Source organism: Carassius gibelio, chromosome A7 (assembly GCF_023724105.1).
Source record: "Carassius gibelio isolate Cgi1373 ecotype wild population from Czech Republic chromosome A7, carGib1.2-hapl.c, whole genome shotgun sequence".
Taxonomy (NCBI): domain Eukaryota; kingdom Metazoa; phylum Chordata; class Actinopteri; order Cypriniformes; family Cyprinidae; genus Carassius; species Carassius gibelio.
In genome coordinates this window covers 25,109,482-25,135,149 of record NC_068377.1, presented here as the reverse complement: position 1 = coordinate 25,135,149, position 25,668 = coordinate 25,109,482, and the positions used below count along the sequence as shown (strand labels likewise).

Below are 25,668 nucleotides of genomic sequence, written 5' to 3'. Positions count from 1 at the left end.
TTTTCCTAGCTTTTTCACTTCTTCCATTACTTGTCTTGTCCTTAGGAATTGTGGGTGGGGGTAGTGCATGAACAGTTCTCTCTCCACCTTCAATACCATGACTTAGGTGCCCTTGAGCAAGGCACCGAACCCCCAACTGCTCCCCGGGCGCCGCAGCATAAATGGCTGCCCACTGCTCCGGGTGTGTGCTCACAGTGTGTGTGTGTGTTCACTGCTCTGTGTGTGTGCATTTCGGATGGGTTAAATGCAGAGCACAAATTCTGAGTATGGGTCACCATACTTGGCTGAATGTCACTTCACTTATCTAGTAAGTTTAAGCTATGTATTTTTTTTTGTTCAGATTCAATGGCATGTCCTTCGTAGTTCTTTACTTTTGGTCCTTGATACTTTTCAGTCTACCTTGCCTGTTTTTGGTGTCCCCTCACCCTGGCTGAAAGAATTTCCATTGTGTATGTGTGTATGTGTGTGTGTGTGTGTGTGTGTGTGCACACTGGTTTAGTGCAGTGGGGATATCCCCCCTTAAACTGTCCACACGGCATTAGCCCACTCTTGTCTCAGCCTCAGTAAAGCCCTTCAGCATTGAGGAGCTGGAATGTGCCTTTGTGTCCCATTAACAAAACAGAGACGCCATGTTCTTTTCCATCTTAAAGGCTGTGAGAAGGGTTGCATGTCTACAAGCTCAGTCAGATGGAACCGGCTGCCCAATTTTTCCACACCTTTCCCTGTCTGAATGTATAGAGCGATTAGTGATAGCTTTTTTTCACATTCACCTCCAAAGACAATACATTTCTGTGCAGTCGGGGTACGTGACAGTAAGCGACTGTAAGGTTTTTTGAGAGATTTAATATGAAACAGAGGATAAAAGTTTGTCTATGGTCTTTCTTTTTTTTTTTTTTTTTTGAGAACACCACCAAAGAAAGTCACACAGTTTTGTCGAATCTGTCAGATAAAATTACTTGGTGAAAATGTTTAGTTGAACCAGAGCAATGCTTTATCTGAAGATGTATGCCTCAGTGATGCACAGATGATTTACAGCACTGATGTTATGAGATGAATTGGGATAGTTCAGGATAAAGGTTGTTTTATGTACATGAACACAGGCAGCCTTCAGTCATACCTGCCGCGCACACACACACACACACACACACACACACAGGTAATGAGAAAAACTCTGGAGGAGAAGAGGGCCCTCTGTGTTCAGAGTTCTGGCAAATAATCCCTCAGCCGTTAAAAGTGAAGCCTCATGAATGTCTGTGACTGCATTTTTTCAAGAACAACGTTGTGTATCCATTTCGAGTTCCAGACATTTAACTTACCAGGGCTTGAATTTCGGCGCAGGATTGTGGGGATTGCACTTAATTCTACTGATTCCCACAGTTTCCATTCTTGTCAGATCAGAACCAGAAAGAGCTTTATTGCCAAGTATGCTTGCACATACAAGGAATTTATTTTAGTGACATAAGGTTCCAGTACACAGAGATAACAGCAACACACAGAAAAAAAAATTACAAATATGTAAATATAAAGATAAATATTGCTAAATCTAGACAGGCTGGTGTAACCCCATCTGGGCCTTGTGCCTTTCTTCTTTTGTTGTTCCTGAAGACCTTTCGCACATCATCCTCGCAGATTTGAAGAGCAGGAGGTGGGGAGAGGGGGATTGCAGGAGATGTTAACGGTTGTGTAGAGAGATGGTCAGAACGGGTATGAGGGGTTTCAAATCTACAATAAAACTCATTCAGGTTGTTAGCAAGTTGTTGATTTGCCTTGATTGTGCAGGGGTATGGTGTCTTGTAGTTTGTGATGGTTCTCAGACCTTTCCACACTTGATTCATTGGAAGTGAACTGATCTTCCAACTTTTTAGCGTAGGTCCTTTTAGCAACTCTGATCTCTTTATTCATTGTGTTCCTGGCCTGATTGTACAAGACTCTGTTCCCATTTCTGTAGGCATCTTTTTTGGCCTGACGCAGATGTCTGAGTTTTGCTGTAAACCATGGCTTATCATTGTTGAATGTTAATTGTACGTCATTGATACGCTACAAACGCCATAATTATGCGTTGAAGTAGGCGGGAACGAGAAGAGCCTCTCACATCAGTATCCCGACGCCATGGCCAAAAACCTTCTTTTTAATTTTCTTCTTAAAACGAGAAGATTGTAATTTTGCTGGCTCCGTTGGTGAAATAACTTTAATATTGCAAAAAGAGCTCCGGTGTTGACTACACTGTTGTTGACATCTATGTTTAACGTTAACTACTTCCGCTAACAACGAGTGACGTCGTTCACCGTTGAGTACTCTTCTGCGCATGCGGGTCACTTCTGGGTCATTTCACGTTCACACAGGAGATCACAAAAGGTCGCATTTAATTGGAAATGTGAACGGCCTTGCAAAAAAATCAAATTTTTTCAAAAAATCGGAATTGAGCATTAAGCCCTGCGGTGTGAACGTAGCCAAAAACACTCAAATCAGTGAGGTCGAAACAGGCTTTTAATGCCCACTCTGTTTCGTTGGTCCATCTCTTTACAGTCTTTACTACAGGTTTAGCAGATTTAAGTTTTTGCCTGTAGGTTGGTATAAGATGAACCAGGCAGTGATCAGAACGTCAGAAAGCTGCTTGTGGAACAGAGTGAAATGCATTCTTTAGTCTAGTATATTACTGTCTCTGATGGGACATGTACCATGCTGTCTGTATTTTGCCAGTTCACTGGAAAGATTTGCTTTATTAAAGTACCTAAGAATGATTAAAACGGAGTCTGAGTGTTGTTGTTCTGTCTCTGTGATCTGATCAGCGAGTTTCTGTAAGGCTGAGCTCACGTGCGCTTGCGGAGGAATGTAAACACTCACAAGACTGAATAAGTGAAACTCCTGCAGAAAATAGTACGGCTTGCAGTTAATGAATAGCACTTCTACATCAGGACAGCACATCATCTTTAACACAGTTACATCTGTAAACCACCGTTCACTGATGTCAAAGCATGTCCCGCCGCCGCGCGATTTCCCTGCTGATTCTGCATTGTGATCTTCTCTAAACAGCTGAAAGCTGGGCAGATGGAGCGCGCTGTCCAGAATGGTGTCATTTAGCCAGGTTTCTGTAAACACAGAGCAGCAGACTGTGAGAAATCTTAATTTATCGGAGAGAGCAGCAGAAGTTTGTTTATTTTGTTGGGTAGAGAGTGGAGATTTGGCAAAGGGATTGTTGAAAATCCTTAGAAATTTGTGTCAGCAGCTCATAAATAGAAGGCGGCAGCAGTTTATTGTCAGGGATTTTTTGTGTCATGTCATGCCACATCCAGTGTAGACAGCATCACTGACTATAGTGAGTTCTATTGACTGATCTATATAATGAATCTCTATTATAGATCAGTGATTCTATATTATTTTATTGCACCGTGCTGTTCGCATTTGGTGCAGACATGGTTTTAGGAATCATTAGTTGTTTTCCCTAAGGATTCACACTTCGGACACACCTCCCCCCTCACCCCCACTCGCCACTGCCGATGTCATCATCCGTCATTCATTTCCAATGGAGAGTACGGGAGCTGCATGGATGACAAACTGTAGCATCATGCTACATAAGACAATATGATTTATATTCCGCTTTTACTCAAAACTCACTTTAAAAAAAAACACTATCGAGGGTTTGCAACAAAAATCAGTAGAAAATAAATAGAAATCATGATTCTGACATCTGAGCAATGCGTTTTAAAATTAACATGCAAAAGTGTAAAATGTAGCCTAACAGATGTGTAAACTGAAGACTTTTTAAGCTTTATTAAAAATATTTGCACAGATGTATTGTGCTGGTTACATTTTGTTCCTTTGTGCACGGGCTCAGGAGGTGGGTCTTTTGAGTTTGTGTAAACATCAACAAACATTTTTTTTTTTTTGATAATGTAATTTTGTTAAAATTGATTTCATAAAATTGGTATTGAAAAAAAGTATAGTTCAAAGTCAAGGTATGGGTATCAGTTTTGATATCGAAACATTTTGAACGATACCCAGCCCTACTCCAGTGCACTGCGCCAGTCTGTAACATCATAACTGATCGCTGCTCGATCGCTCTGTTTGGCCGGAGCAGCATCTCAACCCTGAAAGCCGACTAACCCCAAATAAATAAACAAACACCCAAAAAAAAAAAACAAGACAAAGACAGCACATCAAAATAAGTGCAGTGTGAATGTGTGAAATGTCCAGGGTTATAAATACTGACAGAAGGACAGAAGGGAAGAAATGTTTCAATATGTCCATGTGTCATCGGGATCACCTGCTCCTCCAAAAGCAGAAACAGCAGCAGGGGAAATGAGAGTGGATGGTGAATTGTGTGTGATAAGGCCAGCTTTGTTATAACCCCATTGCTTAGTAATGACAGTGCAGAAGAAGGCGGCAAAATTGCTAGCATTGCTCTTTTCACTTTTATATTTATGTCTGCCTTATGAATGTACAGTGAATGCTCTAAAGAACGCTAAAAGTGAACATAAATGAGATGTACAGCTCTCTGCTTGCACCGTGTCAGTCACACTCGTCAGAAAAGGTACCCCAGACCACCCATTTTAAGCAGACTCCGGTATAATAATTCCAGAGTTTGAAAGACAGCATTCACATAATACGAACGTACCAAACTCTGTCATCAATCAAACCCAGGTGCGCACAAAATTGAAATCACCCTATTAGAACTGAAAACTTTAAGTGGAATTGAAGCTGAAATGGTTGATCTTTGTGATTGACATACCTAATAAAATCTGTCGCTCTCTGTCTTTTCCTTCTTGGTGCCTTGGTGGTTTTCTTTCTCTTCCCTCTATGTTTGATGAGCATGAACGATGACTTATGATGATTAGAGAGACTCGTTACTGCTTTTCTCTCACTCAGAAACGGTGGGTGTGGGACAAAGAGAGAGACTGTTAGGCTGCCAGAATTTCTTAAAGCATTGGGAATGTTTACACATGCAGCACTCAGACCTCAAATCAGGCCTTATTGGCCATGTCCTTGTTCCGTGGATTTCGTCCCATGTGGAGAAAATATCCACCAAATGTCCGCTCTGCTGTGAGGAATGATGAGGACTGGATTAGTGGACTGACAAGTAGTCCTCAGTAGGAGTCAGACCGGAGATGAGCTCTAATCCAAGGTTTGAATGTGTTGTGTTCGCCGGTGGTTATACTCCTTGAGAAGAGTCCAGCAGCTGAAGAAGTGTGGATGTCTTTTCTTTCCAGCTATTCCAAGGAGTATTTAACATGGCACCTCTCCTCCTCGCCGAAAGTTTGAATGTGTGTGGTCCTACGCAGTGCCACTTGGCTGGCATTTCCTCTCTGTCCTGTGCATGACTCACAGTGATCTTGAGTCACAGGGTCCATCATTGCTCTATAGCCGCACACTTCCTGACCTGTAGATGACCCCCTCGGGTCCCCTGCATCTGTCCACACGCTGCCCCTGCCAATGATTTGTGTGTGTTTATGAGTGTGAGAGAGACAGAAAAGCAGAACGTGTTGAATTTATTTATACTGAGCTGATGATACATTATTTCTAGAGGGCAGTAAAATAAACATTTATTCCAAGTTCATCATTTTCTTCCTCATTTCAAAAACCTCTGCTGTCTCCTTGTCTGTGTGGCATGTCATATTTAAGCCAGTCATGCTTCATTTTGTGTTGCTATTTTTAAGAGTTTGCAATATTGTGTGTGTGTGTGTGTGTGTGTGTGTGAGAGAGAGAGAGAGAGAGTTATGTCAGGACTTTAAAACTTTTTTGTCAGAGTTTAAAACGCTTAAGGTATGTTCACGCTGACAACAGCCAGCGTGCAATAATAAAACAGTCATTATTTTGTATGAGATTTAAGTTGCAAATCTACACACCACACAGAGGGGGAGATGAATGAGCAACATACTACTGCAAGAATTATATCAGCTACACACAGAAAATATATTTTCTTCAAAAAAAAAAAAAAAACTGTGTGCACAGTCAGTATTTCACAGATTTATTTATTTATTTTCAGTTGACCATGTCCATTCAGCAGCTCTTTATAATTACAGGATGATTAACTGAGAAAAGTACAAAATACAATTCCATACAGAAGTCTGAAATCAGTACTGAATTTTCTATCAAAAACAGTAATATTTTAAAATGTTAGTACAATAAAAATATCTATTTTAAATTTTTTATAAATTGTAAAATGTCATTTATTTCTGCGATGGTAAAGCTGAATTTTCAGCAGCTTTACGCTGCTGTGTCACATGAAATCATTCTTCAATGCTCAAGTAACATTTCTAATTAATATAAATTTGAAAACCTTGATATTTTTACAGTAACTTTGGTGTATTTTTTTTTAAGATTCTTCTGTTCAAAAAACATAATTTATTTGAAAATTCTTTTTTTTATTTGAATTATAAATGTCTTTCACCCGATCAGTGTAATACATTATTGCTAAATGAAAGCATTAATTCCTTTAAAAAAATATATTTTAGAAGGATAGTGTATATTGGTAACATTTTATGAAACTTTGAATTGTCATTAAAAAAAAAATTTTTTTAATGCTTAACATAAGTGGTTTATAAAAAATCAAATACATTAAATTTTCAAGGCATTTATAACTTGAATGCATTTTAACTTATCATATGTGGTGGCTCATGAATATTTATTAAGCTGCTTAGTAATTTTCACTTTCAATCACTCACACTTAGTTTAATAGTTTTAGACTTGTCAAAGGGTCCTAGAGAGTATGTGTAGAGAAGGCAGGACAGAGCATGTAGTAAGGCAGTGAAGAGGCCCCTCTGTAATTGATTGAAGTGCTGAATTCTAGCCAAAGCCAGTCTGATTCACTGTGTTTGGTCTAAACCAGGTGAGAGACCTGCAAGGACAGCCGGACACTCCCTCCGACTCACTCCATTCACACGCTTGAATTCATCTCCCTCTTCCAGAAATGAAAGGTTGTAGGTGTTCGGAGAGATGGTCATGTGATTATTTAGAGATCGTTCATGGTCGATAGTGTTGTTGGGATGCAGGGAGGTTGTCTTGGCAGTTAATGGGTTTGTTTAATGTGAGCTTCCCGGTGAAGCCTCGAAGAAGGCCATCTGCTGCGTCAGAAACGCCTGTCTCCCATCACATCGTCTTTTTCCAATGGATACCAGACAAATGACAGGATGGGGATCAGTGGAAAGAAATGAAGTGGAAGGATGGACAGAGAAATAGAGGGAGAAAGATGGGCCGAACGATAAACAGAAGGGTATACTGAGTGATATGAACTGGGAAAGCACTGAGTCACGCACACACAGGCCTACACATTCTGTCTCTTAGTGTCACAACACACACAGACACGCAAATAGGTGCAGCCATAGACAGGTCTGTACACACACTCTCACTGGAATGTGAAATGGCTTCCCAGAAAACTGGTTTTATTTGGGTTTTGTTCCCATCAAGCTTCCATCCGGCTCAGCTCACCTCTCCAGAGAGAAAGAGAGGGAAGGCATGGACCAGTTTGTGTTGGAGTACTGTGAAAATGAACTGGCTGGCCATAAGATGTGCTGGTTTTTCTAAATGGTGTCAGTATCCAACCCTTATGAGAGGCAACTTACATTAAGGTGGTGCTGTCAAATTCTGTCTTTGACATCTGGACAGCACTAACTGCCAAACATTAGCAAGCATTTTATATTAAACAACTGCTATTTTAAGCGGCTTGAGTTATCAGCTGATTAATGTCAGAAATTGGCAAATATTCTGATAGCTTATCCTTCGTTAGTGGAGGTTTCCTTCTCACCCGTTTGTTTGTTTTTGTAAATGTAAAAGTACATTTTAAATTTTTGTAGCAGACTGACGTAGACTGTTAACTTGTTTTGATCGTACATACAATGAACTTGCATAATTTAGATCATTGCAGATTATTATGTTTTAATAAGAGTACTGGAAAATTGCGGGATTTACAGTCAGGAAAAGTTTTGAATGTTTTATGTTCATTTTTGAGATTGAAGAATTCCTAATTTACTTTGGAGACTATAGTAAAGAAATAGGTCACCCAATAACTCTGTTATCATTTACCACCTTCATCTCAATCCAATCCAAAATGTTTTTTTTCCATCTGGATGTGGACGTAAAAACATGAGCTGTTTTATTATCACTGCTGGTTTGGTGTTCAAGGAACATTTCTAATTATTATCATTGTTGCAAACGTTTGTGCTGCTTGTGAAAACCAGAATTTTCACCATTCTTTGAGAATCCTCCTCAGGATCCTTTCTAAATAATAATGTTCGCATTTATTATTTATCACTGGTGTATTGTTTTTTATTTTTACTTTTTTTATGATGGTGCTTTTTTGTTATTTTTGGAGCCATTTATAACCAATGTCATTAAATGGAAAAGAGCAGCCTGGATATTCTGCAAAACAATTTAAATGGTGTTTCTAACAATAAAGAAATTGAAATGGGCTCAGATTAAAATGAGGGCGAGTATATTATGACATAATTTGGATTTTTGTGTGGAATATGCTGTTAAGTCTGTTTAGTTAATTCTGATTGGAAAATGTAATGTATTTGAGAACACTTTAGTTTGCATTTGAGTAAAAGTGAAGAGTTTACATTTGGATGGTTTCCTCTTGGCAAACTTTGCAGTCTGACTCCAGTGTGGATCAGTGGTGTGTTCAGCCTTGTCCATATCTCCTTACAGATAAACTATCAGCACAGCCCCAACACACTTACGGCCATGGTGTTCCTGTGGAATTAGCGGCTTAATACACTTCCTTTCTCGCATTCCTGCTGTCTTTCTCTTTCTGTAAATCCGTTGCTTTCCCTCAGACTCAGAATTGTTTTTATGGGTTGACATGTTTGCTCTCAAGGCTGAGTGTTTGTGTTAGAGCTCACGTGAGGGAATTGGCTTCTTGCTCTGCAACTCCAGAACTGTAGCGCTTCTTTGAGCTGCCTGTGTGTTAATGAATATATTTAATTTTTTCTGTTTTGATTTATTTATTTATTTACTTATTTGTAGGCTATAAGTTATGCATGCCTGTGTGTGGTCATCTTCTCTTCTTTTAGTATTGGGCAAGTCTGTAGTTTTTTAGGATCTCAGGTAGTTTAGTTCGAAGAGGGTTTAGACTGGAACTCATTACTCAGAGTTTAAATCTCATGCTCTGCGTCAGACGGCACTCTTTTCCCAAACATTTTAACAAAAACATTTAAGTGCTGTTTTCCCAAACATTTAAAGATCCAAATGCAGTGTTTGAATTCATATACAGCTTATATGAGGCCATCACGCCTGTCTTTCTTAAAGAAAAAGTCCCTTTCACTGACCTTGTGGACCAATCTGTTCACTTATCTTCCCGCTTTTATTTTTTGTAGCTTCATGGTTCAAACCATACAGTTGTCTACTTGAATGGCAGACAGTTTGCCGGAGCTTAAATATGACTCAGACTTCTCTCTTGTGTAGAGAAGGAGAGGAATTTGTCAGGCATGACCTCATCCAGTGTTTAGTGTTCATTCTCTACTGTATGTAATGCTGAAGGAAAAACAAATCATCAGGCTTGTGAGAAGAGACTATTGTGCTTCAAATTTAGGGTGGGGGTCCTGCTTGAAAGAACAAAACCCTATAACTATAAACAACTCAGGCCTTGCAGGATAGAAAGTATTGCACACAATTTTAATCAATCCCACAAGCTGGGCATTCAGAGGCATTCTAGCCAAGCAATCTGTCTTATTTGGATTATATTACATTTCTATTGAATTATATACAAGTGAATAAATAGAAAGAACCCTATGAATTGGTTGAATAAAATGAGATGTACTGTAGTTCCTTGTGAGAAACATTTAGATAAACTAGGACAGAAAGTGTCTTTATTTCATGAGCACACGTCCATGTTTAATGCACACACCCTTTTTAGGCTTGAGCCTTAAGAGACGTTTGCAGGGCTGTCAATCAAAATGGAGTTGTCACAGAAAGCCTCGCCTTTCTTGGCCTGAAAGCCAGCCGGTGAATGAGACCCACCCATGCCCCGACACACACACACCACATCTACAGGCCTCATCATGGGGCAGGCTGTGGCTGGGAGCGGGCTGGCCCTGCTGTGATGTGGGGCCCTGTGGGCAGCTGCGGCCACCGAAAGGCCTGCTGCGGTGCTGGTGTGGTTTGCCGACACGCGGATGCTCCCATGTTTCACTGATGCAGTGGAAATGTAAAAGTTACCCCTCAGAATCTTAGCAGAGGAGTTTAGGAGCCCACGGAGAGCAGCTACATTTGAATACTTTCCTGCAAATGCTCAGAAACAGGCTTTGCTTGACCATTTAACTCACTGGAAGTTGTGGCCTAATGGTTAGAGGGTTGGACTTCCAATCGAAGGGTTGTGGGTTCTAGTCTCGGGCCGGACGGAATTGTGGGTGGGGGGAGTGCATAAACTGCTCTCTCTCCACCTTCAATACCATGACTTAGGTGCCCTTGAGCAAGGCATCGAACCCCCCTAACTGCTCCCCGGGCGCCGCAGCATAAATGGCTGCCCACTGCTCCGGGTGTGTGCTCACAGTGTGTGTGTGTGTGTTCACTGCTCTGTGTGTGTGCATTTCGGATGGGTTAAATGCAGAGCACAAATTCTGAGTATGGGTCACCATACTTGGCTGAATGTCACTTCACTTTCTAATTACTGATCTTGTCGGTTGTTACTAAGTAGAGATATCAGTAATCCTTTTTAATGATAATTTCGTATGCTATTTAAATGTTGTTGTTTTTTTACATAATCATTTTCATATAAATATGTTCTCTAAAGAATAAACCCAAAATATTTGTAATATTCATTAACTGAGAATAAATGTTTATTCAAATTAATTGGTATATTATTAATTAATACACTGATTAACTGAAGAGTATTGGGTAAATTATTATATACACACACACACACACTAGTGCTGTCAATCTATTAAAACATTTACTAATTGAACACACTTTTTTTGTGATTAATCCCACCTAACATAATTTTTTTTTAATATACATTTATATTGCAATACTTTTACATTCACTCTTCAAATTAATGAAGAAACGACATGAAGAAAGTATATATTTAATATTTGTTTAATGCCATTTTTTTATGATCGAAGGCGAGTATCCCTCATAGCAATACTACTGATGTCTACAGATCCATTGACTATACCCATTCAGAGAGCTATACATTCGAACATTTATTAGACTTTACAAAATAACAACTTTTAATTTAAGTAAACTTAAAACAGTCTTCACATAAATCAGTTATAATAAATTTCATATTTAGCTATCTGTGACCTTCAGCAAGTAGGAAATAGACAGAAATTAAATAAGGTTATCCAACACTAAATCCTAAATTAAATATAGACGAATCCTTAAAGCTACAAAAGTTATTGATTTCCTCTCTTTTCTTTTCTTTTGTTCTTTGATGAACAGACATCTCAGCAGCTGGTTATTAGGTTATTATGGCTACTTTAAGAGCCGCCCCTGCCGAACATGACCCGGCTCTGACACTCATTGTATTTTCTCACAACTCTTTACCTTTTCTGACCCACCTCAGGTCTTAAAGTCTCTACTCTTGAGCTGAAGAGTTGAATCGGGTGTGTTAGATGAGAGAGACCGTTCTGAGCTGCTCCAGGACAGTTTTGAAAACCACTGCATTTCAGACACATGTTTTTAAATGTGACTCGTAGATAACAGATACATGCATGCATGCTTTTAAGACCGCTTTAATCACCTTTTTGGTAACTTACTGATTTAACTGACGACATAATTAAGACATTGCATGCTCGTAGTTTCTTTTAATATGAAATGATATAGACATACATTGCCGCATTTGTGTGTGCAATTGAAGAGCACATTTGCCCCTGAGTGTTCAGTCAAAGACAGACAGGCTTGTTGTGCTTCTTTCAGAGCGATAAAGACAGAGCATTTCAGGTTAAGCTCTGAAATAATACATGTTGTTTTAGAAAAAGGGAAGGAATCTATCCTGATAGAAAATAAGGCTGTCATTCATAAATCAATGTTCTCTGTCCTATAGCATGAGTTTAACTAGGCTTCTGTCTCTTTCCTGCTCTATTTCTGTTACTCTTGCTGACAGGAAGAAAATCTGCAGTGCTCTGTTGAGACTTGACATGTTCCTGAGCTCTCCTAAAACAAGGCTTTTCTTCTTCCTTCCATGTTTGTAGTATGCATTTTCCATTCAGTCACGCTCCATCTGTAGCGCTTAGGGTGGTCCTTATTTGTAGTCCTCAAGTTAGCATTTTAATGACAATGCCAAATTGTATCTGCCTTTGCTAGCTGAGATCTTCGACTGTTTGAGCATGTTGCAGGATTTCACCTTCACAATACCGAAAATGTATATTACATTATATTTCTGTCCTTCAGCTTTAAAACAAGAGTAGAACTTGTCTCACACAGTCACAAACACACAACTCTTTAAGAGCACAGGCTATCAGACTCCTAGGATAGAGTTTCCATCGGTAACGGCTCCAGTAGGCCTCTGTCTCCATCCCTGTCTTTGTCACTGCAGTGCGGCCCCTGGCCCCTAATGAGGAAACCTGCTACTCGGGGATAGAGATCACATTTGCAGACCCAAACACACATACACATAGTCTTCTTTCTCTCTCTCTATCTCTCTCTCTCTCGCTCTCTCATCCTGCTCCCAGGCACCTCAGCCAAAAGACTGAGAGAGTTTGTAGCAGGGTGTAAGGCTGCAGGCATGGAAGAGTGTGTGTGTGTGTGTGTGTGTGTGTGTGTGTGTGTGAGTGCGTACAGGAGGAACAGGACTGTCAGTAATACATAATGTATCCAGAGGACCACCGGGACCGCTGCACAAATAGGGGCCCAGGGACACCACCAAGAGTGAAAGAGAGGGAGAAAGAGTGAGTGATAAGGAGGAGTGTTCTGGTGGTACATGGTCCATTGAAAGCTGCCTGAAGGGTAATTGGATAGGGCAGGTAACCTGTGGATGCCCAAAAAAAGTTAGCGGAGCGATGGAAGGTCATAGCTGCAGGGGGGCAGGGAGGCCCCTTTCGGTGTGTGTGTTTGGGGGGTATTCTGATACACATGTGGCCAGAGGCCCTCGTGCTCATATATACGCTCTCAAAACTCAACAACAGCACTTGCTTTGAAATCCAAGATGGCGAACGATATCTTCTCCTTGTTTTTCTTTTCCTCAAGGGGTGGGTATTTGCCTCATTAGCTATTGTAGCATGTTTGTTGGGCTCCATCGTACCCAGTCTCCACATCTACTGTTTGTGGCCCGGCTTTTGAAGCCGCGTATAATGGATTCCTAATCAAGATCTCAGCCTCAGCTGAAAAAACCTGCCCAGGCTTCAGTGCATCTCCAGAACAAAGAACAGAAACATGCACACACAATTCTGGCTGGAATACGGTACAATAAATAAACAAGAGGGCTGAGCTGTATAACAAGCAGAATGCCACATAAAAACATACTTATTATGATTTACATGCACTGGTTCTCATTTCCTCTCTGCGTGTTTGTGTTGTGGCGTCTCTAACGGCGGGGTGTTTTAAGGTCAGTGTTCTGACCTCTCTCGCTGTGGATCTACCATTTGCTTTTCTAGCTGCCCACACACTTCACCTTTCAGCCCCAATGGAAAAGAGAAAGAGAGAGAGAGAGGAAAACACTTTGTGTACTGCCTGCATTTTTGTCATGCTGCTACATGCTATCTCTCTGTCTCCTTGACAGCCTCCGCTCTCTCTCTCTCTCTCTCTCTCTCTCTCTCTCTGTCTTTCTCTCTATGCTCAGAGCTTCGGAGCCTTAGGGAGAAAAGGAGGGACCTATATAGTTTTAAAGAGAAGAAAAATTGAATGAGGTAAAAACTTTGAGATTTTAACTTCATTAAAGAAATAGTTCACCATTCTTTACTCACACCAAACTCACTCACTCACTGAATGATGTTCATTTTTCTGTAGCAGTTTAGCAGAAAATGTATGTTACTCTTTTCCATTCAATCAAAGTGAATGAAGATAAGCGATCAACCTTGACAAATAGCCCATACAATTCTTTTGAAGCCCCTGGATCACCTTAAACTTTCATTGTATAGATAAGAGCAACATTACCATTTTCCCTAACATCTCTAAAAAAATTAAAAAAAGCTTTGTGAAAATATTTGTCCACCTGTCTATGCTATACACATTTGTGAAGCCACATGATAGCATGATATTTGTAACGTACAACACTGTTTTAAAAATAAATCAGTCAGGCTTGACATATGCGCAGTGACAGACATACAAACAGCACTTTGTTCAGAAATCTGACTAAATTCAGATTGTTTAGCTGTATATAATGTACATTTTGAAGTGTCTGTGTAAATACATTTCAGTGTGAATTTGAATCACCTCATTAGATGTAAATTAGGTTTCATGATGATCAAGTTTGTAATAGTTTTCAATAACCGTTTTATAATTCAAGGATGTTATTAAAGGGATATACCTAATGTGGTAATACTCAATGTTTAACTTAATTATCCAGATATCACTGGCAATAAACAGCTGGGGTCGCACAAAATATGTGCACAATGTAAATAGATTGTGTGTTATTTAATTTGGCAGTAAATGACAGTAGTGTAGATCAGAGGTTACAGAGGATGATGGGTGAAAATTGATTTGTAGGTGGAAATTCGTACATTTCCTGCTTTTTAAATCACCATCTCCGAGAAAACACTTGTAAGCCTCTGATGTCATACTTGCACGATGAGAAGTAAATCACCATAGTGCAGTGCTGATGACATTAAATAGATTTAGCTTTCTTCTGTTACTGTTGTACGATGCTTGATCTCACTGTCTGATCTGAATTCAGGTCTTATCAGTTGTCACAGACATACAGATCTCTGTTTGGACTTGTAAAGCATGGACATCAGCTGTGAGAGGGACCACTCAAAGAAATGTATCAAATGTAAATACTGTATGTTGCTTCATGACGGGATTTTGAGTAGTTATATTTATAAGTTGTGTTAGAGGGATTTCTACTCTTTCTTTTCCATTTGTTGCCAACTATATTTTATACATTTACAGCACTATAATAATATACTTAAAGAGGAGGTCTAAGGCTATTCTGATTTATTCTGACTTATTCAGAATTCTAAGGAGTTGGATTCTCATGCTAAACATGACCAAAGTCTCAAATAACAAGTTGGACATATGGAGTATTTCTGTTCCAAATACACTCCTTCAGGGTTTGTATAAGGTTTGGAAAGATTTTTAATTTTTTTATGTAGTATGGCCTTGTATTACTTCATAAAGGGTGGAATTCTATGGATGGGCGCTTCTCCCGGAAGAGCGCAAGCACACATCAACCAGAGCAAGAGCAAGAGCAAGAGCAAGAGCAAGAGAAAGAGCAGCCCATCAACGTGTTTCATTCAGGTTACAGAAGTCATCGGCGGCCCTGCGCAAGACTCGCTCGAGATGGGTTTTACATTTTGCTTTTGATCACAAATTCAACAGTCACCAAAGAAGTCTGTTTTTGGTGTTGATGGAAAGATAACCTTGTTCAGCTTCCCAAAGAACCCAGTGTTAAGGGAATTATTTATGTCGATCTCAAAGCTTGCAGGCGGTGCCTACCCAAAAGCTGCATTTGTTTGTGATTCTTTAGCTCTGCCCACAGCACGCTTCCAGGAACTTGACTGTTTTCGGAAAGAATCGTAAAGCTGTATTTTTCTTAAACGAACTTTGTAAAACCAAAGACTCTTCTTCGATATGAACGCTTTACTACTATATAGGTACTCGAGATTAAAGAGCCAGTAAGATGAAAATTCTTAGCTTCCTATCACTGTTTATAAGTCCTGTACATTAGTTTTAAATCCATCCAAGGTTAAAAAACATTGTCATTTTGTCAAAATATCATTTTAAAATTACCTCAATCCTCAGAGATCCCCAAACGGTTCGCGCGAAGCTGTTCAAAAGATTCAGTTTCCTTAAACCCCACCTTTCGGTAGCATACTGTGTTCTGATTGGTCAACTAACATAAGCAGTTTGGATTGGTTGTTCCGCACACAACTTCATGGTGAACAATGCGTTAGCATCTGTTTGGGGTGAATTATGTCTTATTCCTTTCACCGCGGAGCATACAGTAAAATAAAAAATTTGAACAGTCTCGCTGCTTTTTCTTCTGTGGGTGTATTCAAGCCGCGAGCTTCAGTTTGAATCTGAATAGCGCGTTCAGCGCGGGGGCGTGGTCACATTAGAAATAACGAAGGGAGACATGAAAAACAGACATCGCGTTGTTTCATATGGATTACTTTATCACAGAATATCTGTTTTCGGCAGCACTTGTTTAGTTTTAAAGTAGACATGTCAAGCTTTCTATAGATATCTCTCTCATGTCTCTTCGTTGAGTATTCAGGGAGTTACACTTCATTTTAATGACGTGTTTGTACATGACGATCAGCGCAGACAGCACACATACTGCTAAGACGCTCGGGAGAAAACAGACACATAACTTCATAATCATACTTCGCGTTGTGATTCGGAGATGCTCGTTGTTCTAAATAAAGTTGGTAATTAACCATCTTTTATGGCCAAACGCTTTGAAAATCCCGCTGTACTCACCGAGTACTGATTTTCATTCTTTGGCAGTGAAAATAAAACAAACTTGCCTTTACAATTAAAATCACACTGTCTCCTTGACATGATGCTATCACACCAACCAGAGCGTCTGTGTGGGGGGTGGGGCAGCTCAGAGTTCCGTTTCTCTCAAGATGGTAGGCGGAGATTATTATGCAAAGTGTTCCTAGTGACGTACATTGAGATGGGCAAAAGATTTGAAATCTATAACGACTCGTTTCAGCGATTCAGAGTTGACTCCTTACTTTAGAAGCCAATAACTTTATAAATCGTGTACTTTTTGGTTTAATTATTTGCACATTGTTTACACTGATGGACAGCTATATCATACACTGTAATTCAGGTAATTTTTGATTTCCCATCTGTGTGGCTCTTTAACATGAGATTAGCAGAATCTGTGTTATGCCCCTTTAAAAAAAAAAAAAAGAAAAGAAAACTAGAAAGCTTTTAATTTTTGTGGAGGTTTCAGATACTACATGTATGTTTTCTGCAGTTTCACATGCCCATTTTTTACAGTTTTAGTTTTAATAAATTGTCTTTTTGGATTGGAGAGGGAGCACCTTTGAATAAATCATATGACCATCAAATCTAGAAAATAGAAAGCTGTGGCTGAAATGAGTGTCTGCACATGGCCAGTTTTAGTTATGTTGGTAAGTCAACTCAAACCCAAAGCAAGCAAAATCACAATATGAAATCCTCCATGATCTCTTCTCTTCCATGCGAAATGGAGATGCAGTCAATGTAAACAATGTGAACCAGAAATGTGAATCCAAACAGAAGTGCATCCAAACAGCTCTTTTCTATAGGTTTATCTTGTGTAAACCTATAGAAAAGGTACTACTCAACCACTGACTATGAGCATTTGTTCTTCTGTTTCCGTAGGGACATCAGCATGAACAACATCACTGAGCTGCCTGCTAATGTCTTCAGAAACCTGCCCTATCTGGAAGAACTGTGAGGATGATTTCAGTTTTCTCTATCTTTCACTATTTCCCCTCATGCTCTGTCTTCTTCTTCTTCTATATGCTCTCCATGATGATTTGAGCTGATCTTTTGCTCTGTAATCATTCTTGAATATTCTTGTCTATTTTGAGATTTGAAAATGTTTATAGAACTGCAGAAACAACTTTAAAGCTAAATCCACATGGCATCCATTAAATCACTGCTGGTCTCATCACCAGCTTGTTGGATAATGTGAGCTCCATTGTCTTCATTCTTTTAATAGTCACTACACTGTGTCACTGTCCATTTTCATAAATTAAAGTCTGCTAAACAGTGTTGCTCATGTCACCTCAGATTGCCAGCTTTCATTAAAAAAGGATTGATTTCCAGAAACTTGAACTCTGCGATCATTTAGTGCTGTTCTATGAGGCTTCAGGCTCATTGCCATAGAAAATCCACTCAGGTCAATATTCAGTACAACGGCACTATTGCAAGAAGAACACAACTTATTTTTCTGTATCAATAAAGCCATATACAATACTGGCACAAAATAATGTTTATTATTTAAAATACATCAACATTAAAATAAAAGATGAACTTAAAAACTTAGATACAATAATTTACAGACAAACAATCTACACACTGCCTATAAGAGCTTGAAAGTTCCCTTAAAAAAAAAGTGCCTTATTAGAGAGAATAAGCCAGGACCAGATATGGCCACCCACAGCACCATCAGTGTGGTGCAGCACATCTGGCACTGTCTCATAGCTTACAAAGTATTGTTAGTCACAGCATCTCAGGATGCTTTTGAAGCTACGTCTAACTCGATCAGAGCATGCTAATGACATTAAAGGAACAAACACAGGCTGTTTTAGACCAATTTGGAGTGGCTGAATCAGTATATCTGAAGCACATTCTGAACTCTCCTTGGGTTGGGTGTGACAGTCCTTTTTCTTTGTGTTTGTCTTTTCTTTACTCCTTCACTCATCCCCCGTCTGCCCATCTGCGGGAAGGGCAGATAACATCTGTCTAAGTGATATCAGGTACCAGCGCTTCCAGACGGCTGAAATGACCAGCTCCCAAAGTCGCCTCCCCCTTGCTGTTCGCTCTTGTCCTTTTTTTTTTCTTTTTTCGTTTGATTGGAGTGTGTTTTCTTACCCTCTGTGTCTTTCATCCACTCCAATCTCCTCAGCTCTCGTTCCCAAACAGTCCTCCAGTTCTTTGTCAAAGGCCAATTTGCTTTTCAACGCATTGTGAGAAGGAATGCATGGCAGGAAGAAGGAGGGCAAAACAATGGTTTCCGTGACAACTGGAGTTTTCAGAAGCGTGTGCTATCTGGGAATGGGGTGAGGGGTGCGCGAGGTCCCCGGGACCTGTACAGCACTGTATTGAGCCAGATGCTCTTTGTCAGGTTGCTCATGGTTCAGTGGTCACAATGGGTGTGGTTAATCAGAAGGGTCAGGAGTTCACTTACTGGGCTTAAATGTATTTGTAAACACATCCTGGACGGTTTTAACCACTCAGCAGTAACATTTACATTGCAAGATCTTCAACTAGACTGTATCCATACATACAAGAGGAAAACAATACTGGGTGAAATAGTAAAAGTTATAAGCCTGCAAAGGAAAAATACTTTTGTAATCATAAAAGTAACTCAACTTGCTAATTAAAAACCTAATATTTTTCCTAAAGAAAACATTTCATTTGAATGAAAAATGTGCACGCACAATTTGGAGGGGGAATTTTTTTTTATTATTTTAATTTTCAAATATTAAACCAACAGACATTTACCCTGACAGTGCAGCAGCAGTGATGTGCATCTGTGCGCGCGTGTGCGAGTGTGTGTGTGTGTGTGTGTGTATTGGTGTTGGTGTGACCTGTGGGTGCTGTCTGCCAAGAGGAACATTCTCTGCCTCAGAGTCATGCAGTCTTCTATCACAACCACACACACCCTCACCTCTCTCTTCAAACATATCCACCCCCACTGACAGATATAGAGCTGTCAAATATTAATCTTCTCTAGATATGTGTGTGTCTCTGGCTTAACAAGTACTGTACGTGTGAGCATGCCAGAGATTGTGTTTGATAGATATTTTTTTATTTTGTTTATAATAGTTCACCCAAAAATGAACATTCTGTCATCATTTACATCATCCTTCACTTGTTTCAAACCTGTATGTGTTTCTTTCTTCTGTTGAACACAAAAGAAGATATTTTGAAGAGTGTTGGTAACTAAATAGTTGACGATAGCCATTGACTTCAACTGTAATTTTTGTTCGCAGCATTCTTCAAAATACCATATTTTGTGTTCTGCAGCTGAAATAAATTCATACAGGTTTGGAACAACTTGAAACGAACTAAATGATGACAGCATTTTCATTTTTGGGTGAACTATCTCTTTAAAGGTCCACTTAAAATATGTATATTATCATTTTGTATGCCTGTGGCCAAAACAGCTGCTTTATGATAATATATTAGGCATTTCTATCAGTGGCCTGCAGTACAATTGCAAAGACTGCAATTATTTGTAATTAACTTAGTTTTGAACCTAAGGAAATGTGTTAAACTTGAGCTAAAAGTGCACCATTAAAGCTCTTGACCTGGGAAACATTTCTGCATTCAGAGTCTGTGGTTTCCAAATGATGTCACTTGGAACAATCTGAATCCAGCCTCGCTGGATGTGTCCTAAACAATACAGTAGGAAAATTTGACAGTGCCATATTGGATATATTGCACTGCATTGACTTATTAGTTCATTTGTAATTTGTTTTATATAGGTAATTCTGTCTTGGCTGAACCCTTCAGAAGGTCACATGACCGTTGCCGTGCTCACTGAAGTGGTTGCTAAAGCAACATGCCGGAGAAGTGCTACACAGCTTTGGCAACACACTGACCACAGAATGAGACTTAGATTAGTTCCAGACAAATAAAGATCAGGGGTGACATCTCCCCCCTCAGTGCATCAGACTGCTGAGTTGTGACGCTGAGTGTGTGCTTAAGAATCAACCCATGGAAGTCTGGACAAATCTGGTGGCTTTGAGACACAGCCAAACCAGAACGACATAGAGAGAGAGAGCGAGAGAGACATAGATCGAGAAGTCGTCTGTTTTTCCCGCAGGCTAACTCAACCACATTGGTGTGCCACAACAAATGTGTTGATGTAAACTAGACACAGTTAGATGGCAGTTGATTGTGTAATTTGGGGTTTGTGTCGTGGTTGTAGAGAGACAGATACTCTTGTCAAAGCCTGTGTGTCGGTTCATAATTTGTAACTTTTTAGTATCCCAGCCGTCCTTTTCAGCATCTTCATTCTCCCTGTGTTTTTTCTCTCCATCCATCTCGTTGTGTGTGGCAATATTTCAGCACTTAGAAGCTGAACCCCTATGATCCTGCAGACTGATAAGCCGCCCCTGTCATGTCCTCACCAGCATAATTCCAGCTGTATTATCCAGTGTCACATGTTGTTTTTCCCCTCTCTTTCCTTTTCTGTATGTTTGTCTTTCTCCAGGTTTGTGGGAGAGTAATGGAGACACGGTGCCATAAGTTATCCAGAGACTTTCATATATACTTTGGTATTATGGAGAATGTAAAGGGGCTTTCACACTAGCATTTCTGGTGCGATCCCGGGTTCGATTAACGTCATAGTTCAGTTTGTTTGTATAATGTCTTCTGAACTCTGGTGCGCACCTGTGAACAGTACCCGAGTCCACCTAAGAAGGGTACTTCTCCAGTGCGGTGTGCTTCTGATGTGAACACAATCGTACTAAATCACAGAAGCAAACCGCTATTAATGATGTATGAATTGGTGAAACTGTATATTTGTGTTTACTCACTCAAACTCTGTGCCGTGCTCCGTTTCACATCCAGTTTTGTTTTGTTTCTGTTTTTTTGTATTGTTTTGTTTGTCATTGTTTTTGTTTTGACATCAAAAGCAGCAGCCAAGAAAGCATGGAATATTTCAAGCTATCAAGTCCTCTAAAAATAGCACTCGCAAACCATCTGCTTTAATATAATAAAAAATTCTGTTTAAGTGTTGCTTGCAAGATTTTGAAGCTTTCAAATATGTCAATGGAAAATGAGTCTAGATGATATCGTCATGGAGAATTCAGTGACAAAAACTAAATTATTTAATGCACCTTTATATTGGCAGAAGTAATAACAGAAGTTGAAAGAGAGCTGGATCCCAAACATCACACCGTTATTTTTGTTGATCATTGCATATCAAACTTCCTTATAAACTCTAAAAAGTTTGGTTGCTTCCACACACAGGTGGTGCTATAGTGAGGATGGAGATTGCATAGGTTTCTTTGTATTGAAAAAATCACAATGCAAATGTTTTATTTGTATGTAATATTTTAGATTTGATTTATTTATTTGGGGCCACCAAGGGGCAGTTATCACATCCTGATGCTGTAAACATCTAGATAAATGTGTGCAGTCCAGTACTTCCTGTGATGAGAGGGCCAAATGGAAGGCTTTCTGTTCTTTCTGAACCTCTGTGGCCTATTTCTGCTCTTTACAGAGAGAGAGAGAGAGAGAGAGAGAGAGACATGATGATAAGAGAGTTCTCTGACTCCAGTTTCAATGAGTGATAAATCTGGTGTTAATCTCTCAGGCCTGATTTGGTGAAGTTATGTGAACCCTTTGCCTACCTTACCACACACAAACACTCCAGCACATGCAGCATTGAAAAACGCATGTATGAAAACAGTGTACATCCTAGCATGTATCGTGCGGTACAGCTTAACCTGTGAACATGCCTTCACATGCCATGCGAGATTCAGATTCAAGCTGTCCACTTGATTCTCTGAATAGAAGTTATCAGGCTGTGTGTTGTCCAGCAAAGGACATATCTGTACAATCAGAGCTCAGCAACTTCATTCCAACCATCACATTCTGACACGTCCTTAGGTATTTGAGCTGTCCATTCAGACAGAGTCTGGAGAGGCTTTTGCCTACAAAGAGCAAGTTAGCACTTGGAGAGAGCAGCGCTTATCAAACACACTACTGTCAGCAGCACAGATATCAGCTGCTGTATATATTGTACTCCCGCTCCAAGTCTGTAGGCTGTTTATAGTTGCCAAGCCACATAGCAGTAGACCCTTTGCTAAGCTATGCCCTGCTTAGTTATGTTGCTAATTTAAACAAGGTTTACAGAATGTCTCCTAGACAAGAACCTGGAGAATTCTTTATGTTGTGAAATAGAATTACAGCTCTTATCTAATTTAATATATTTTAAAATGTAATTTATTCCTGTATGGGCAAAGCTGAATTTTCAGCAGCTGTTAACTCCAATTTTGTCACATGATCCTTGAAATCAATATGCTGATTTAGTTCTCAAGAACTCTTATCAATTTATAATTATAAACATATATGTACTTTATATGTGTGTTTATGTTTATTAAATATTTGTATATTAGTTGCTAATTATAAGTGACATAGCAACAGTGTTGTTCTCTGTTGTGGGATTGTTTCCTTAAAATTGTTTAATTTCATTTAATTTAAACTACAATTAAACTTAGGTTTACATTGGAAAAAAGCTCCATGAGCAACACGCTGATCATTCATTTCAGCGGAGTACTGTGCGTTTGCTCAGTTTGTCTAAAATGCAGCACTCATCACTGTCAATCAGCTAATCAAAGGGGAGGAGGGGTGGGACTAATACCACACCGACCAACCACCACGCCCTGCTTGTATTATGATGGAATAACAATGGAGAAGTTAATATCGTTTGTCTCAAGATTATTCATGTCTTCACCAAATGGAATTCCCCAGCTACCACAAAATTAAGAAAATAATGCTTGGAGAAATATTTAATTTGCAATGTGTCATACTACTGTAGCGGATATTCTGTATCATAGCAACCAATGTGTCTCAAGAGCATCTGGTGTTTTCTGTTGGCTGAAAATGCTTTGGTGGAGACACAGCCACCAAAAACAGCCAGGTGTTTAGTGAAGGCTGTTAAAAAATGAATGTAAAAAAACAAAGTCCCAGGTGTGCGTTTCTCTGCATTTTACAAATGCTCATCCAGCTTAGTATTTTAAATCACTCTATCTTCACTGTTCCTTCCCACTCATAACTTGACTTTCACTCCCTCTGACACCCAGCTTTCCATCAGAATATCTGACATTTTTGCAGTCTAGCTGAAATGAAGTATCTCTCTCTCTCCATAGACGTTTGGCTGGTAATGACCTTGCATTCATCCACCCAGAGGCTCTGTCTGGCCTCCATCAGCTGAAAGTCCTGTAAGTATTCAACACACACACACACACCTCTATTTGATCCAGGCTTACTCGTTCACCCAGTGAGCAGATCTTGTACAGTGCAGTGAGAAGTAGATCCTGCTGTGTGTTTTGTTGAGTTGTCAAGTGGTGTTGTGTTACAGGAATTTCGCTGCTACTGGATCAGCAAGTCTGTCGGTGTCTGATGGAGTAGCTTTCATCGTGATGCAGCATGATGCATTCTCTTTCTCTCTCTCCCTCTCTCTCTTTTTTGTAACTCATATTCTGTCCTTCAGGTATTTGTAAGCCCATTCAAATGCAGCTTATCAGCAGCCTTATCCCCTCAGCCATGCTTTACATAAAGCTAATTTTTCCTCTTCCTGTCCTCATCCAGGGCTATTTTAAAGCCCCATGGTGCTCTTTCAGCTCATCCAGACACTGTTGTGGGAAATGAGTTAGAGAAACTGATTGTGGACCAAACGCTGTTGGCTTTGGAACTATAGATATTGGAGATGATTTGAGGCCAGTTTTTATTTACTGTGGTCATGCGTTTGTGAATGCCTCTTGGCTGGGCCGTGTGTATGTAACTGTATGTGTGTGTGTAAGTGTGTAGTTGTGTGTGCTGTGGTTTGGCACTGAGTGGGAAAAGCTGTCCTCGCGGCCTATGCCATTTGAGTGACGCCAGAGAGCTGATAGGGTAGAGGAAGCAAGATATGCACCATGATTAGCTCGGAAAGAGACACACACACAAACACATTAAATCAATATTAGAGCTTATACAGTAGTTATATTTGTGGAGAAATCGTGAAGAGCAGTGTATATGTGTTGGATTGTGTTGTGTTGTGCTTTGATGTGTCACTAATGTAATCTTCTTTTTCAGGATGCTTCAGAACAATCAGTTGAAGACTGTCCCAAGCACAGCCCTCAAGAATCTCCATGCCCTGCAGTCTTTGTAAGCATCCCAGCATTTTTCTCTTTCCCATTATTAAAGAAGTACTTTAAACTACTGTTCTATAAACTATTGTTGAAAAAAATGTGGTAAGATTCAGTAAAATAGAAATCAATGCTTTTATTTAGAAAAGTAACCAAGAGTGACAATATTTTTTTATTTTTTAAATAAATGTTTTTTTTTTTTACTTTCTATTCTTTAAAGAATCCTGAAAAAAGTATTATGGTTCCACAAAAAATATTAAACATTGATATGATGTATCTTGAGCACCAAATCAGCATATTAGAATGATTTCTGAAGGAACATGTGACATTGAAGACTGGAGTAAGGATGCTATAAATAAAGCTTTTACATGTATCCACATAAAAAGTAAAATAAAAAAGTATTTCACAATATTACAATAATTATTATTTCTACTGATTAGATTCAGATAAATGTAGCCTTGTTGAGCATAATACACTTCTTTCAAATTGATTAGAGTCTTACTGACCTTAAACTGTTTTTATGATGACAAAAGGGTTATTATAGAGGTAAAAAATATATAAATGGTGACCAGTTACCTAAAATGTTTTCCCTTATAGCACTTTTGGTCTTTTTTACTCAATCCTGCCCAATGCTTTTTTCCAGAACCTTCTGATTGATATGTCATAATTGTCTCAGATAGGGATGTCAACGATTAATCGATGATCGATTAATTGTCGATAAGAGATGCAATCGATTAAGGCTGTCGATGGTCGGTTAACCCATTCAATGTTGGGCTGCGTGCGGCTCATGCGCACTCAACACGTGCGAGCGGCTGTGAGTGACGGTGACGATATATAAAAGCATCATCATTCATTCACAATGTACAAATTAAGCTTTTAATGTGATTTAAACTTTAAAGTACATTAAAATAGAAACAACATAAAAGTTCTTCAACATTAAATGCAATAGAAATGTAGTTACTAATCATTTCATCAGATAACTGTTTTATATCGTGCGCTTTGCAGGGCTGCGGGACACAGTGACAGGACAGGTAGTCTATTCATT

The 25,668-nt window shown here is 39.4% G+C and overlaps 1 protein-coding gene across 1 annotated transcript in view; it reads left to right on the top strand.

Annotated features, from left to right (window-relative positions):
- LOC128016938 (leucine-rich repeat-containing G-protein coupled receptor 4-like) overlaps positions 1-25,668 on the top strand; it is a 49,359-nt gene that overhangs the window by 5,271 nt on the left and 18,420 nt on the right. Inside the window, exons 3-5 of the mRNA XM_052601901.1 lie at positions 17,410-17,481; positions 23,643-23,714; positions 24,571-24,642. Of these exons, the coding sequence (XP_052457861.1) occupies positions 17,410-17,481; positions 23,643-23,714; positions 24,571-24,642 (216 nt within the window). The remainder of the gene's footprint in view (positions 1-17,409; positions 17,482-23,642; positions 23,715-24,570; positions 24,643-25,668) is intronic.